The 17,256-nt window shown below is 41.6% G+C and overlaps 1 protein-coding gene across 1 annotated transcript in view; it reads right to left on the bottom strand.

Annotated features, from left to right (window-relative positions):
• Window positions 1-10,696: 10,696 nt before the first annotated feature.
• Window positions 10,697-17,256, bottom strand: part of CD5L (CD5 molecule like) — an 8,757-nt gene continuing 2,197 nt past the window's right edge. The window contains exons 3-6 of the mRNA XM_007458043.1: window positions 14,408-14,731; window positions 13,289-13,606; window positions 12,416-12,736; window positions 10,697-10,713 (exon numbers count right to left, since the gene is read on the bottom strand). Of these exons, the coding sequence (XP_007458105.1) occupies window positions 10,697-10,713; window positions 12,416-12,736; window positions 13,289-13,606; window positions 14,408-14,731 (980 nt within the window). The remainder of the gene's footprint in view (window positions 10,714-12,415; window positions 12,737-13,288; window positions 13,607-14,407; window positions 14,732-17,256) is intronic.

Here is a 17,256-nt window from a genome sequence, read left to right as displayed (position 1 = left end):
GCTGAAATTCAGACGGCATGTCTGTCATCTTTGATAAAGATGTCTCCTAGACCATATCTAATCAGCACATCCTTTTGTCTCACCGCAGCCTCTGTCGTAGTCACGCTATGTACAAGAGTCAGTAAGGCGGGGACTGATGGGCTGTCACCCATGTTATGTGTAATGTCTGACAGTTGTTGCACAGGATGATTTTCAGGGTCAAGCTATCCATAAAATACTAGCTTGCATATTTAAACGTTCACAGTGTACCAATAAGTGAGCGTGAAACAGCTGAAAAATAAAATCATGGGAAATTACAAACTGGGCAACATTTATAAGTGAAATACAGGAAACAGGCATATGCAAATTATCTTCTGGGCATTTGGGGTCAGTTCACCATTATCACTAACTCTGGCACTTGCAATATTGTTCCCCCCCCTCACCCAAAATCAGGATATTTATAATCTCTTCCATTTCTTCCTTTAGCACCTGTGGCTACCAGTTCTCCACACTTGAAGCCTGTATTTAATTCAGATTGTGGATTAGAGGGGAATAAGACATCTTAATTTTCAACATTTCTTGAATCTTTGAGTATCTAGGCATAAGAATGTGTAGAAGCTAAGATATTAGGGACCTGGGAAGAGGCTATTCAGTAACGACTTCCAAGTCCAGGTATCCAGTCCGAAGAGGAAGACTGAGAAAAGAAACAAACGGTCTTGTAATAACCTAAATGGGAGAAGAATTTGAAAAAGAATAGATATATATATTTATGTGTAACTGAATCACTTTGAAACTAACACAACATTGTAAATCAACTATAGTTCAATATAAAATAAAAACTTTAAAAAAAGAAAGAAACAAATGGTCAGTGATGTGCAAAGCTGGAGGGAAGAGGGAGCAATGCTGGGGACCAGACCAAAGACCCCTAGGAAATTGCCAAAAACAGGAAAAGTGTGCCACAGCTTTGTTTATTGACTTGGGAAAGCCTGTGTGGGGATGAGTTTGACTGGTTTAAAGTTTCAGGGCCAAGGCATAAAACTCAATGAGAAATGTGGAACCCTCTAAACTCAGAGCATAAGGGTATGTTTCTGCATATACTGTGCTGTTTAACACCTTTTCCTGTGCTCATGTGTGTGCCTTCACAATTTCTTCAGATTAAAATATCTGTTCCAGTATGGAGGTTCCTTAGAAAACTACAAATAGAACTACCATATGACCCAGCAATCCTACTACTGGGCATATACCCTGAGAAAACCATAATTCAAAAAGAGTCATGTACCAAAATGTTCATTGCAGCTCTATTTACAACAGCCCAGAGATGGAAACAACCTAAGTGTCCATCATCGGATGAATGGATAATGATGTGGCGCATATATACAATGGAATATTACTCAGCCATAAAAAGAAACGAAACTGAGCTATTTGTAACGAGGTGGATACACCTAGAGTCTGTCATACAGAGTGAAGTAAGTCAGAAAGAGAAAGACAAATACCGTATGCTAACACATAAATATAGAATTTAAGAAAAAAAAATGTCATGAAGAACCTAGGGGTAAGACAGGAATAAAGGCACAGACCTACTAGAGAATGGACTTGAGGATATGGGGAGGGGGAGGGGTAAACTGTGACAAAGCGAGAGAGGCATGGACATATATACACTGCCAGACATAAGGTAGATAGCTAGTGGGAAGCAGCCGCATAGTACAGGGAGATCAGCTGGGTGCTTTGTGACCGCCTGGAGGGGTGGGATAGGGAGGGTGGGAGGGAGGGAGACGCAAGAGGGTAGAGATATGGGAACATATGTATATGTATAACTGATTCACTTTGTTATAAAGCAGAAACTAACACACCATTGTAAAGAAATTATACTCCAATAAAGATATAAAAAAATAAAATCTGTTCCTCCTCCATGGGTTTAAAGATTGCATTATTTATCAAGTTCTCACACTTTTATTTTTATAACATTAATACATACATATATACCAAGAAATGGAACACGCCTTTAAGTTATGCAATACTACAATGAAATGAAAAGCCATGAACCCACTCACAAAGATTCTAGTGAAGTAAATGGGGATAAGAGCTGATTCAGGAGGTGGTAAGTGAACAGGTGCACCACTAGAAAGGAGAGGAATGTGAAATCCTCTGGGGGAAATCACTGGGGCTCCAACATCAAGATATGAATTTACACAAGAGGATGCTTCTGTTGGGAAATCAGCACCTTTTGCTCCATGGAGCAGTGATGAGGGCACAGAGGTGATTTGAACTCAAATGCAATAGTTTGGAGAGTGAAGTAACATAGCACAATGCAGAGAAAAGATCTACCATGCTCATGGGTCATATCTAACAAACCCCACTTTCTGCAGTGGAAACTGTGATGGTTAATGTTCCATGTCAACTTCTCTGGGCTATAGTGCCCAGATGCATGGTCAAAAACTGGAATCTTCATTCCTATATATTACAGATGAAGAAAATGTGGTCCATAGAGGAGAAGAAATTTGTTTCAAGTCACTGTAATAGATTGGATTGCTACTTCCAACTATTGGCTCCCTACCTATAAGAGAATTATATATGCTTTCTCATTGTCAGGTGACTTGCTCAAGTATCCTTTGGGAGAAGTGGACATCCCTGATTCACTGGCTTTTGGCTTGGCTATGGGACATGCCGAAGTGATGTAAATGTACAAGGTATTTGCTGCATCCATTCAGACACTTAATTGAAGTTTCATGGTTTGATTTGACTGCTCCTTCAACACACTTTCTAGAATGAGATGACAGAGGAAACTTGAACCCGGCCCACAGCCTGTAGCCAAGCCCAGTTGAGCCCAGAGAAACCTCAGCTGACCTGCAACCCTCAGTTAGCCTGGGTAAGAAATAAAAGTTTACATTGTAAGTCATGAGATATTGATATGGTTTATTACCATAGCAAACACTAACACAGTCACACAACAGATTGGTGGCTGGGTACTACTAATATGCATATTGTCAATTTGATTTCATCTTCAAATTAATATTACTTATGTACTTATTGGATCTCTGCTCTGGACTGTTAGGAGTACACATCCTCTATTCCTCTGTTTTCATAAAAGGAAGAGATTTTCTGTCCATACTCCAGGAAGAATATTATCAAGGAGATGTGATTTAGTTGATTGATAAATTTAGGAGAAGCAATCGAGCGAGCTTGCCCTAGTGCCACCTGGGTTTTCTCTTTGTGTTACCAGGCTTCTCCATGCTCTAATCTGCCACTGTCCATACAAAAGGAGTCTGTCCCTGTTGCAGAGGCCCATAGGTGTCTAGACTGCCTGTGGCTGGCATGGTAAATCTGCCTAGTACAGTGGTGAGTGATCAGAGAGCCCACTGAGGTTACACAACTGAAGCCACTTCCTCCAAAGTACTTTTTATCGGTGAGAAAGCTGAAGTTTGATTCCCTCTGCATGACTCTTGCTACTCCGAGTTTGTTCCAAAGTTGGGTGAGTAAGAAAGGGGTATTACTTATTGGTCTCTAAAAACAGTAATATGTGCCATGCACTGTACTGCATGCTGGGTTTACAGTGATTTTTTAAAAAGGTATGTTTCTTAAGTGTCAGGAACCCACAGTATAGTAGAGAAGAGAGATATATAAGCAAACAAAACACAATGAAGTGATTAACATGATGACTGGAATAGTCATGGGTATAGAGGTAACACAGTGGAGAGTCTAATTGAACTTATATCAGGAAAGGGGTGGGGTAAGGGAATTAAGCAAACCTTTCTAGAGGGCGTGATGTGTAAGCTGAATTTCCAAGAATGAGTAGTAGTTCAGCTAGCTTCTAGGTAGGGAAGAACATTCTAAACACACAAAATCATCAAGTCATGAGTAGTGAGGCATTTTTGCTGAGATATTTGTAGTTTGATTTTTATTTAATTTATTTTTGGCTGCGTTGGGTCTTCATTGCTGCGCAAGGGCTTTCTCTAGTTGCGGTGAGCGGTGGATACTCTTAGTTGTGGTGCGGGGGCTTCTCATCGCGGTGGCTTCTCTTGTTGCGGAGCACGGGCCTAGGCGCACAGGCTTCAGTAGTGGTGGCACGTGGGCTCTAGAGTGCAGTCTCAGCAGTTGTGGTGCACAGGCTTAGTTGTTCTGCATCATGTGGGATCTAACCGGACCAGGGCTCAAAACCGTGTCCCCTGCATTGGCAGGCGGGTTCTCAACCACTGTGCCACCAGGGAAGCCCTGTAGTTTGATTTTATTGGAACAAAATATGAAGAAGTACCAACATGAAATGAGGCTGAAGAGACACGGAGGATAAATCATGAAAGGCTTTAAATGCAATCCTAGGAATTTTGGAATGTACTTTCCAGGTGGTGAGTTGGGCCAGGTGGGGCTATGATGAGATGGAGAAAGAGTTCCTCATCCGAGGGAGCAGTTGTACTCTGTTTCAGTTGGTCATTGCCAGGAGGTTAAAATAACATGTTGCTAGATCGTCTGGCTGTCCAAGGAAATCAGAGTTTGGGAATCTTATGTAAAATCTACTAAGTTTTAAATGTTTAAGACTAATTTTAAAAATTGTTTGAAAACAAGCATTTTTGTAGAGCCCCACAGCTTTGTGACCTCTGCTCTAGGTCATGGTCAGGGGACAGACACTACTAATCATACAGAAAATGAATTAGGGAGAGGATAACCTGGACATTATGAAGCTCTGAAGCAGGAGTAGGAATGGAGAGAAATGGACTTAGTTAAGGAAATGTTTGAGAGAGCTTGGCGACTGGCTGGACGTGCAGGGAGAGAGACTTTTTGTTGTTGTTGTTATTGTTGTCTTTTGGCCTAAGGTGGAATGATAAGGCCACCAACTAAGATAGTAATAGGGCAGTAACAGAAAGTTCAGGAAATAAAGAGAAGATATTATAAGTTTTAGATGTGATGAGTTTGAACATTTTGAGGTAGAAAAGTTACTCATTTTACACATGAGGAATCTACAACTCAAAGATGTTAAGTAATTTTCAGAGTTTTACCTATAAGAACTAAGGCTAATATAACCCCAATGACTTTATCTTACACCTACATGTGCTGTCACACATAATAGCCACTAACCACGAATGTTTTCTGAGCACTTGAAATGTAGCTAGTTCAAATTGAAATGCATCGTAAGTGTAAATTACATATGGGATTTTGAAAACTTAGAAAAAAAGAGACTGTAAACTACCTTGTTAATTTTTTTATATTGATTACCTGTTAAATGATAACATTTTGGGTATGTTGAGTTAAATAAAACATATTATTAAAATTAATTCCACCTGTTCTATTTTTTTTTTACTTTTTCCTAGTGTGGCTACTAGGAAATTTTAAATTATATATGTGGCTCATATTATATATCTATTGGACAGAGCTGCCCTAGACAATGACCCTCAACAAGAAGGTGCTTTCTAACTCTGCCCACAGCCAGTCTATAGAGAATACATGGGCCATTAGGCACACCTATCCCATTACCATGTGTTAAGCCCCATGAGAGGCTGCCTTCGCCTCAGAGTAGAAGAAAAGAAACCCAAGGAGGGGGGGACTTCCCTGGTGGCACAGTGGATAAGACTCTGCCCTCCCAATGCAGGGTGCCTGGGTTCGATCCCTGGTCAGGGAACTAGATCCCACTTGCATGCTGCAACTAAGGAGCCAGCAAGCCTCAACTAAGGAGCCTTGGAGTTACAACTGAGGAGCCCGCCTGCTGCAACTAAGACCCGGCACAACAAAAAAAAGTAAGTAAATAAATAAATATTAAAAAAAAAAAAAAGAAAGAAGAAACCCAAGGAGGGGAAAGCATGGGTTAGGGGAAGAGTAAAAGTGACATTATCTAGTTTCCCAACCATCTCCAAGGAGCGTTTTGGATCTAAGTCCTGCATTAGGAGGACATCATGAGATGAGGACATTCTTACAAGTTTCAGAGCATCTTCATGAATTTAAATAAAATGGTGGGCCCATCTTACTGATTGTTTTAGGTCTAGGTGACCTTCCCCTCAGAATAGATTACTGGGTGGTCCTGATGAAGAAATACTGAAGACCTAAGTGAATTCCATGAGGCAAGATCTGAGCGGGACTCTTGTGAAGCATCTCGCAATGCTGGGGAGCTGGATGTTCACCTTGGGCTCTCTTTTCCTACTGGAGAAACCACAGGCTCAGGGAGACCCTCTCAGTGTGGCACAGTGGCAGCCTAGGGGAGGGATGATGCAAAGTGAAACTGCTCCTTTACCCTTCTAATGTAGTCCCTCTCAGTCTCTGTGGTCCAGGGGTTCTTTTTCAGCCTCACCTCCAGGTTCTGGAATTTTCACAATGACGTTCTTATCTATGGATAGTTGCTAGTTGTTTTTCTTATGAGGACTGAAGTCTGGAATGACCTATGTCACCATCTTGATGGCAGTACCTCAATTCATCTGTGTTTTAATAAGGAGGGCATGAACTATAAATGTCACCTGTGTAAACAAGTTGATTGGTCATCCAACCGATCAGAATCACTTAAGGGTAATACGTCGTAGTGGTACCTCTGTTATAGACCTTAGTCCTCATCTTTTCAGATCCATAAACTTGATTTTATAAATGCAGTGAGAATTGATTCATTACTGATAAATGGGCTTATCTAACTAAACTTACACAGGACAGGTAAATTACCACTTTATTAAGTTAAAACAGGAAAATTGGTTAGGGTTATTTTGGTTAGAAATACAAAAACCAATGAGATAGGGACTTCCCTCATGGTCCAGTGGTAAAGAATCGACCTTCCAATGCAGAGGATGAGTGTTCGATCCCTGGTTGGGGAACTAAGATCCCACATGCTGCAGGGCAACTAAGCCCATGTGCTGCAACTACTGAGCCCACGTGCCTCAATTAGAAAGCCCACATGCCACAAACTACAGTGCCCACGTGCTCTGGAGCCTGTGTGCCACAACTAGAGAGAAGCCCACGCACCGAAATGAAAGATCCTGCATGCCACAACTAACACCTGATGCAGCCCCCCCAAAAAAAGAAAAAAAAAAGATAATTCAATAAAAATTTAATATATATTAATATGTATACTATAATATATATTACATATCATGATATATAATATACATATATTATAAACCTACAACAGTTTGTCACAGAACCCAAGACCAGGAATGCAGTTGGATTCCAGGAAAAGATGAGAACCAGAAATTGAAAATGTTGTTCGGGTTCTATGTCTCTCATCTATGTTCCTCTCTGTGCATCTCGTTCATTCATTTCATGTATCTCTGTGGAAGGGCTTCCTCTCATTCTCTGATCTATGTGGAAAATGACCACCCACAGCTCCTGGGTTAATTTGTTACAAGTCTAACTACTTGGAGAAACTAACCTGATTTCAATCAGAGTTCCTGTCTCCTGGGAAGGGTTGATTGATCTAGCTTGGACATAAGCCCACTCTTGGTATCAATCAACTGTAGCCAGAATGGCATACTTATATTGTTGAAAAATACTCCTTAGTATTTACCCAAAAGAGTTTAAAACTTATGTCCACACAAAAATCTGCACACAGATGTTTATAGCAGCTTTATTTATGATTGTCAAAACTTGGAAGCACCAAGATGTCGTTCACTAGATAAATGGATACAAAAAAAAAAGTGGCACATCCAGACAATGGAATGTTAGTGCTAAAAAGAAATGAGGGCTTCCCTGGCGGCACAGTGGTTAAGGATCCGCCTGCCAATGCAGGGAACACAGGTTCGAGCCCTGGTCCAGGAAAATCCCACATGCTGCGGAGCAAGTAAGTCTGTGCACCACAACTACTGAGCCTGTGCTCGAGAGCGGGCGAGCCACAACTACTGAGCCCATGTGCCCCGACTACTGAAGCCTATGTGCCTAGAGCCACCACAATGAGAAGCCCGCACACTGCAAATAGAGAAAGCCCACGTGCAGCAACGAAGACCCAACGCAGCCAAAAATAAAAATAAATAAATAATTAAAAAAAATTTTTAAAGTAGATTGTAAAATAATACAAAAAACTTTTTAAAATAAATAAATAAAAGAAATGAGCTATCAAGTCATGAAAAGACATGGAGGAAACTTAAATACATATTACTAAGTGAAAGAAACCAATCTGAGAAGGTTATATACTGTACAATTCCAATAATATGACTTTCTGGAAAAGGTAAAACTATGGAGACAATAAAAGGATCAGTGGTTGCTAGGGATTAGAGGGGCATGACGGATGAATAGGCAGAGCGCACAGGATTTTAGGTAGTAAAACTATTCTGTATGATACTCTAATGGTGAATACACATTTATAAATTTATCCAGACCCATAGAACAACACCAAGAGTGAACCCTAAAGTAAGCTATGGAATCTGAGAGATAATGATATTTCAGTGTAGGTTCAAATATACTACTCTATTGGGAATGTTGAGAATGGGGCAAGTTATGCATATGTGAGAGCAGGAGGTGTATGGGAAATCTTTGTACCTTCCACTGTGTTTTGTTGTGAACCTAAAATTGTTCTTAAAAAAATAATAAAGTCTTAAGATACACAACAAATAATGTTGGCAAGGAATTCTCCAGGAGCATCTTGCATAGATTTTAGAAAAAAACATATGTTTGGGGGGGGGTGTGGTTCAGAAGACCATCAAAAATAAATATGCAAAATAAAATATAATTTATAGTAAAAATAAAGTGAGTGAGCCAAGTCTCACATTTCCTGATTAGCATGGAATATTAGATATCTAGGAGCTTTAGAGAAAGCTAAATGATCATCAGAAATTTTTTTGGTGAGCTTTGAAGGAATGCAATTGATTTTTTAAAATATTATTTGTATCTGTTTTAGTCTGGCTAAACTAATTGCTGTAAAGACCTCCTCAACACCTCAGTGACTTAACACAAATAAGCTTTATTTCTTATTCATGACACAGTCAGCAGAGTATGAGTCATTCAGAGATCCACACTGTCATTCAGAGATCCAGGCTCCTTCCATCTTCTGGGTCTGCCCTCCCCTAGGTCTTTGGGGCCTTCTCTAACAAGTCAGCAGGTAAGGAGAGAAAGAGCATTGAGAAGGCACACTATTGTTAACTGCCTTGATATGAAAGTGTCATAAATTATTTCCACTGTGAGAATGGGACATATGGTCCACCTAGATCAAAGGGACACCTGGGACCCAGCCCTAGTTACTTGAGAAGCCTGGGACCATCAGGCAGCAAGTCCAAATGGAGATTGATTGTGGCCAATTTTCAGCTGCAGCCTCAGGGTAAACTCCCAGTGGTGGGTACCCTCCCCACTGGAGATTATGTAGGTGCTTGGTGTTAGGCTCTAGCTCCACAGATCTGGAGGCCCATTGCTGCCCAGGACTCTTGTAAGAAGGTATAGTGAGCAAGTGCATGATAAGCACTTCATGAGTAGCTAGGGATCTGGAACTGGGCAAGGGTCAGGAGATGCTGCTTACAGGACAGGTACTTGGAGGATAATGTGTATGCCAGCTGGCAACTCCTGATATACCCAATGTCAACTGGCAACTCCTAAAATACCCAATGGGTAATATTCTCATTGAATGAAGAGCTCCAGTTTACTGCACTGCTTTGCTAAGGTGGGGGCAGGAGTCTGGTTGGGGTATCTTCTATAAGACAAACTTGGAGTAGACTAGTGGCATGTCCAGGAAGAAGAAACAAACATGAATATTTGTGAACGCTGTTAGTCATTGTCACTATGCTAACTTCTTCAGGCTCTGATGTACTATTTCATCCATGTCCACTTTGGAAATCAAGATAAACAGCCATATTCTTGGGTCAGGGAACAACTTACTCCTGGACAGTGCTAATAGGCTAGTGTCAACTTTGACTTTCGGCTTCTCAGTTTCCTCTATTTAAGTGACACATTCTTATTAGATGTCCAATGCTACCTATTAGGTTACTGTTTAGGGAACATGATACTAGTCTGTAGGGAAAATCAGGAAGACATGAGATAACTGATCAGTTAAAGGCAAAATCTCTTTGAGTAGACAGGATAGATCTCAAAATGCCTGTTAAGGCATTTTCTTCTCTTCTATGAAGCTAGGTTTCTTTACATATTTTCCCATTATAGGAAATAGACAGGAAGAAAGTTCTCCATCCAGAGGAGAAAGCTATATTACACATAAGATTGTATCTGCTGGCAGATTGCATCTTCTACCTAATCCTGCCTAAAAGATCATCCCTGTAAAGCTGAGACACCTGCTTCCTCTTGGGTAGAAAGAGTATATCACAGAGAGAGGCAACTGTTGAGACTGTGAGAACTACTTTATTAGCACAAATGTAGGCATATTACAGGTACTCGACTTGGCCTCAGAATCTAAAGTTGTCAGTTTCTAGAATTAAGTCATGATTCTCTCCTTAGTATCATTCTATCTTGCCTCAGACTTGCAGATCCTAAAGTCCGAGTTGACAGAATTAAAATTATATCATCTGGTTGGCATGAGGCATGACTCTGGACCTCCCTAAACTCTTTCTGCATCTCTTCCTTTCCCTTCTCCTAGTGGCAGCTCCATAGCCAATACATTTTTCCTTGGAAAAATTATAGTGAATTTATGAGATTCTTCTTGTTCAATGTACACCATGCTGGCAAGATGTATATGGATGGTCAACAAAGATATTTTATTATGGGCATTCAGGGAGTGTGATATTTTTTTCAAGTGTCGTGAAAAGGTCTAGGATTACAGGATACTCCACTGCTCTTGAAAGAACGGTCTACTTTCATCAAAGAATAGGAGAATATTCAGATGCTAATTGTTGTGATCACCTGAAGGTTAAGAAAAAGCATTCAAAAAGACTCTAAGCTTTCCCCCAACCTTCATGTAATTGTTAACCCATATTCCCCTTCAAATGTTCTTTTGTTGTCTCATTCCTTTCATGTTCTTTACAGACATGGATCTTGTCTTGAAAAGGGCCTGTAGTGGTCAAAGTAACAGGCCTGGGGATGCCAGGCTGGTTGAGAAGAAGCAGGAGAGGCCAGAACCAATGCCAAAGAGTCAGCAGTGAGGAGAGGGCGACTGGGAGCTCATCTTCCCCAGCAAGAGAGAATTCAACAACTCATATCTCCAGGCAATGATAGGGGTGCTTGGCTCTGAGAGCAAAGTATAAGCAGAGTGTTCAGATTCCGGCTGAGGGGCTGAGGGAGTGGTAGCTAAGCCTGCAGTCTCAGTGCTCATGCCAGGCCATTCTGGCCCAGGAGAAAGCAAAAGACACTCAGGGCCTGCAGGGATCAGGTCAAGCATCAAGAAGGCCAGGCTACAGTTCTGTAAAGAGAAGAATATACAGTAAGGATGGGGACATGCCAAGAGGGGATTATTTCATTCAGACCCAAAGAGGCCAAGAAAGAAGACTGGGTTCCAGAATAGGAAACAGAGACCCTCCCAGACCTAATCACACACATATCTCACACTGATGTGGACCATGTCAGAATCTGGTACAGTGTCCTAGGCACTTAATTCAACCAGCTCCCCTATGAGTCACAAACAGTATTCACATATATTAACACTTCTCACCCTCACACAATCACAAAACTCTTCAAGAGGAATGGGACAAGTGTCTCCCTTTTTAACAGTGAAAATACTGAGGTCTTGAGTAGTTAAGTGACTATCTAAGATTAACTAGCCTCAGAATGGCAGCAGCAAGGCTCAAACCCTAGTCTTCTGTCACTAAAACCCTCCTTTTCTGGGCACTAGCTGTTCTTCATATCTTTGGTCCACTATCAGCTCTTACCCAGTTCCATAGCTGAGCATTTAACCAGGCAGCCCTGCATGCCAGTTTCCCACCTGATTAAAAAGCTGGGCTTCAGAACTGTGACTCTCTTGAGTCAGTCACCCAAAGGCTATGCTTGCATTTCCGGACTCACGTCGGGACAGGATTTCTTCCTTCACTCCCCCATAGAGGTCTACAGTTCAGGGTTAGTATACCGGCTTCTCTAGAAAGACACTCATGGGCATTCCCAAAGAGCCCCCTACCCCAGCCCCATTCCCACAAGTTAACTTAATATCTGGGGAGTGACAATAGGTAGAATGAGATGGGACCATTTTCTATAGTTTAAACTTAGAGTTTGAGGACTGAGGTCATCTAAGACAACTAATCCTGAGTTAAGAGTCAATACTGGTCCATTTAGTTCTGCCCTATCATTGAAAAACAATTTTTTTGATTTTGGAAAGTTACTTATTGACTGACTCTTACTTTCTTCATGTTTAATATAAAGGTGTTAATTCAATAATTTTCAAAATGCTTTTTGTTCTCATATTCAATAACTGTATGGTATGGGATTTATTATTATCATTCTATTCACTACTAGAATGTCTCAATTAAATTCCTTGAAGAACACATAAAGTAGGTGACAATTATGGGCAGCTGTGTGGCACTAGTAGAATAACCCTTATCCTCAGAGTTCACCCCCACCACCCTCTTCTTCACCTCCCTCAATGTCAGTCCCCTTGGGTTCCATCTACAGGACTTACCTAAGCAGGACACGGCCACATCTTCCTTGTGGTTGCAGTTGTGATACCCCCAGAACCTGTGCCGACACTGCTCCAGGGACTGCTCCTTCCCTGAGCAATGAACATCATCTAGCCAGATGCGGCCAACTCCAAGGCCAAAGTTTCTCTGGGCTTTGGCAGATAGAAAGATTGACTCCCCACAGCCCAGTTGCTTGCACACCACCTGTTCCTCCTTTTCTCCCCAGCCATCATCACAGACAGAGCCCCATTCGCCCTTGTGCAGCACCTCCAGTCTCCCAGAGCAGCGGGTGTCTCCTCCTACCAGCCTCAAGTCAAAGGGATCTGCAGGGTCAGGGGATGGAGAGAGGCATGGAAAGAAGAAAAAATAACATCATCTACATCCTCATTCAAATCTCATCAGCATTTTTGAAACTCTTTACCTGTGTTTCTGTGATTATATGATTAGTTTCTGTGATTATAACCCTTGCTCTAGGTTCCAATCCATGTGGCCCAGGACCGTTTCCTTAACTAATCTTTTCACTTTCCCATTTATTTTATAAAAGTCTAATATTTATGAATGACTTTCTAGTCATTTTTTAAAATTGGAGACTTCAACAAGTACATGGAATGGTGTGTCCTTTTCCTATTATATAGAATTCAATATAATAATAGTTCATATTAATACATTGCTTAATATCATTTAAGGCATTTTCATATACAAAGGTAAGTATCATTATCTCCATTTTAAAAACAAGACAATTGATGAGCAGCACACTTAAATAACTTTGCCATGGTTATGTGATGCATGAGTAGTTCTCTGTAAACATTGGTTGAATAGAATTCCATTTAATCAAATTTATGAATGAACCTAGTCGCTGGACTTATAGGCATTACCTTCGCATTCGACCCATGTGTCCTCATCATGGGTGCAGTTATTCTTCCCCCAGAGCCCAGAAGGGCAATCTTGAAGGCTTTCTTCTTGTCCTGAGCATGACACCTCACTCAGCCAGATGGGCCCTTGGCCCTGTGTATCCTTGTTGCAGCATCTTTGGGTCAGTGTGGCCCTCCCACAGCCCAGCTGCCGGCACACCACCTTCGCGGCTGAGAGATTCCAGCCTGCTTTGCACACGGTGCCCCATTGCTCTCGGTGCTTCACCTCCACTCGCCCTTTGCAGTGACCAGGGCCACCAACCAGCCGCACAGTCTCTGGAACTATGGGAAAAGAAAGATGGAGCATCTGCTTTTTGTAAGAACACATCCTTCCCAGAAAAGGGGGCTCCTAACACTGAATTTTTCTAAGAAATAAGAATGAGACCTCAGCATCAGGGCGCAAGCATTTAGTGATTGTTTCTCTGATAACAAACTGTGGGGTAACAAAGAGAAGACATGAACTAGTCCCTTAGCCAAATCACAGTCTAATGGAAGAGGAGATAGACACAGAGAGAGAAATTATTAATACATAGAAAGCAAATATATGAATGGAGCAAAGGAATACAACAGCAACAACAATTATATATATATATATATTCACATATATATGTATGTATGTGTATATATATATAGATAGATAGATAGATAGATAGATATACACACAGTTGTTGTGTGTTGGTTTCCTATGAGTGTCTCCTGTCTACCTAGCTAGATGGTGGGCTCCTTGAGAACTGAAAAAGCATGCATTATACTTTGGGAGCTCATTTCTTCCCCATAACTCCACCTGAGCTCTAGATGCAAATGTTTAGTGGTTGTTGGATTTGTGCATGTTTGTGTGTGTGAAGAAGAGAAACAGGTTCTCATATAGATTGAAACTAAGAGAAAATCATTAGCTCAACCAAGGATGAGTAGCAATTCTACCTGAGGATAATGTTTGTCTCCAGTGTCCACAATTGAGGAAGTGTAAGATGTGAAGGACAAGGAGCCAATTAGCCATTAGTTCATGGTGGAGAAAAAGGACAAAGAGTGGTCATGTGGGGTGTGGGCAGCTGACAGATAGTCCTTGAGCCCTGCCATACTCACTTTCACACATAGCCCCTGCATCCTCATTGTGGGAGCAATCAAAAACATCTTCCTCTTGCTCACAATGAATCAGTTTACTTTCCATCCCACTGCAGTTGACCGCTTGGATGAGGACTTTTTGGTCTTTCTCTGCCAACGGCTTATATAAAGTACCACTGGGTGTCCCTGTGGCTGCTCCACAGCCCAGCTCCCGGCACACCACTTCCACATCTTTCTTGCCCCAGCCGTCATCACACACGGTGCCCCACTGGCCGTCCCGTTCCACTTCCACCCGTCCTTCACAGCGATGACGACCTCCCACTAGTCGCGTTCTGGATGAAGACTCTGCAAAGAAATGAGATAGTGGCTGGAGATCTGGGAGGAGCCCAGAGAGTACTCAGGCATGTATGCAGTCTTCTTAGAACTCTTCCACCACTTCCAGTGCGTGGAAAATTGAGGGATGAGAAAGGAGGGGCCAAAAGGGAAGAGGAGGAAGAGGAGCTTCAGGACTCCATCTCTGAGTTCTAGCCCTGCTACACTCTTAATTGTACCCTACCAAGAAACTCCACTTCAAGACACCTAGATATGACTGCTAGTTTTTGAAAACCAGCAGTCATATCTAGGTGTTTGAAGATTAAGAGAAAGATGTTGGTTGAACATCCAGCAGAGTTTTTAGAATCTCTGGTGGTCAGGATAAGAAGGACCTATAGAGATCATCAAGTCTACCCCACCACTTCACTGATGAAGAAAATGAACCTCGTGAAATTCAAGGTCATATGGTCACACTGTCAAATGTTGGAAAACCCGGGTCAGAACAGGAGGGTAGAGATGATATCTGTTTTTGTCCTTTCCTCCTCATGACTCTGTCTACCCCCATGGCAGCTAGATTGAGGCAAGGTGTCTGGATATAATTTGGGCTGAACAACCTGACTGTCTCTCCCAGTATCAATGATCCACCGCCACTCATCCTTGCTACTTCTATGACATTTTCCCATGTCCAAGAACCCAGCTCAGAAGAAATACAGAGAATACTGAGCAAAGGAAGAATCAGAGCCTCAGAGTCTCAGGGCCCCAAAACTGAGTCTAGAGGATTCTAGGGGTTGGGAGTAGGAGATATGCTTCACAGAGCCTCTAGATAATTTCTGAGGAATCCAAGATGTGTTCCTGCTTCTTGACTACAACTGTGAGGTAGAAAAGACTAATAGAAATTCTTTCCTTTCTACTAAGACTTAGACATGGAGTAGAGATGGTTGTGTAGGGAGCCCAGGGAAGAGCCCATCAGGAAATAAACTTCTGCATACTACATTCCAGCTATTGTTTTATGAACTCAGAGAATAGTGATGACAAGATAGTTAACATTGTTGCCCTCAAAGAGATTATATTTAATAGGCTTGAGGTAATCCTGCCAAGTCCTCTCAGCCCCAGAGTGATAGAGTGAGAAAGAAAACCTAAATTTGCCATGCCTCCATGGAGAGGTCTGTTGAACCTGGAGGGGCCACATTCAGACTGGTGGTCTGTGATCTATTAGAATATGAACAGTATAACATGTGACAACATGGGCCACATGGAATGACCCAGATCCCTGCAAAAATGGAATACAATTTCTCAGGACAAGATTTTCCACTGCCTACCTTGTCTCAACTCTGCATAAACTCCCTAGAACTTGGCATCAACCCCAGAAGAAGCTGTTGGGTGAAAAAAGTCTGACCTGATTTTAAATCACACTGGGCAGTTTATGTTTGGTTTGTTCATTTGTTTTTGTTCTTCTCCTTTTCTTCCATAATTTCTTGAGGGAAGCAATATGAAGAATGGAGGTTAGAGATAGAAATTAAAATAAAACTATAAAAACTAAGAAAAGTCTCCATTTTTGCACACTGAAGTTTAAGGCATGTATATCTGAGTACAAATGTAATTCAAGAAGAGTCATCTAGAAATAACTTTTGGGTCACTGTAACTAAGATTAGAGCTTGGATAGGCATTATTGTGTACTCCAGCAAATATTAGCTATCAGAATCATGCATATGTTATTTCATTTTATTTTGAATGATAAAACTCTGGTTTTAAATAAATTTTCATTTTCATGAAGTGGAGGTCTAGAACACCTCCTAAGAAAGAAGAAATATGTTTTTAAAAAGAGACAGAGAGACAGTGAGAGAGAGAGAGAGAAACACAGAATAAGTATAAAAGAAATCCAGCTTGAGGGGATAGAAGGTCTGAGAAAAGATCTGAAAGCTAGAGAGAAGAACAGAGGGGCTCGTCAGGGCAGTGTGTCCTAGGCAGTGTGTTAGCTTACTTTATTAGCTGAGGTCTTGAAAGAGGGACCCAGGAGTGGAGGAGAAACATCTTAGGATGTGAGAAGGTTATAAAGAGAGCAGGTGTCTCCCAGCACTTGCAGTAAGGGATAGCCCTGGAGGTCAGAGAAGAAAGACCAAGTAATCTGAGTATTGGACTGAGACCCAGAAGCAGCACTCCTTTAAGGAATCAAACTGCATCTATCAGGGTGTAAAATCCTCCACATTCATAGTGGAGTTTGTAGCTGCCCCTCTCTGGTAAAGCCTCTACTATCAAGAGAAAGACTAGGCTGAAGGGATAATGTCAAAGAAACTCATAATCCACAGCCAGTCCCCTTGATTTTGGACCATCAGAGCCTTCCTCTCCCACAGACTAATTCTCTCTTTGCAGCCCCTTTCTCTCCTCAGTTGAGCTGTTTGTTCTCTGCCCAAAGACTCCTCACAGAAATGGCCAGTGGTGGCTGAAATCCAACCTGCACTCTGCTGGTGAAGCCATATGCTGCACAGAAGCTGATGCATTTCTAGTTCAATGGTACCATTAAAGCTAGCAGAGAGAACTGGAAATGGTAGAATTCAGCA

Source organism: Lipotes vexillifer, unplaced genomic scaffold, assembly GCF_000442215.2.
Source record: "Lipotes vexillifer unplaced genomic scaffold, Lipotes_vexillifer_v1.1 scaffold238, whole genome shotgun sequence".
In the NCBI taxonomy this organism is placed as follows: Eukaryota; Metazoa; Chordata; class Mammalia; order Artiodactyla; family Lipotidae; genus Lipotes; species Lipotes vexillifer.
The sequence above is the reverse complement of the archived record's forward strand: the minus strand, read 5'-3'. Positions and strand labels throughout refer to the sequence as shown.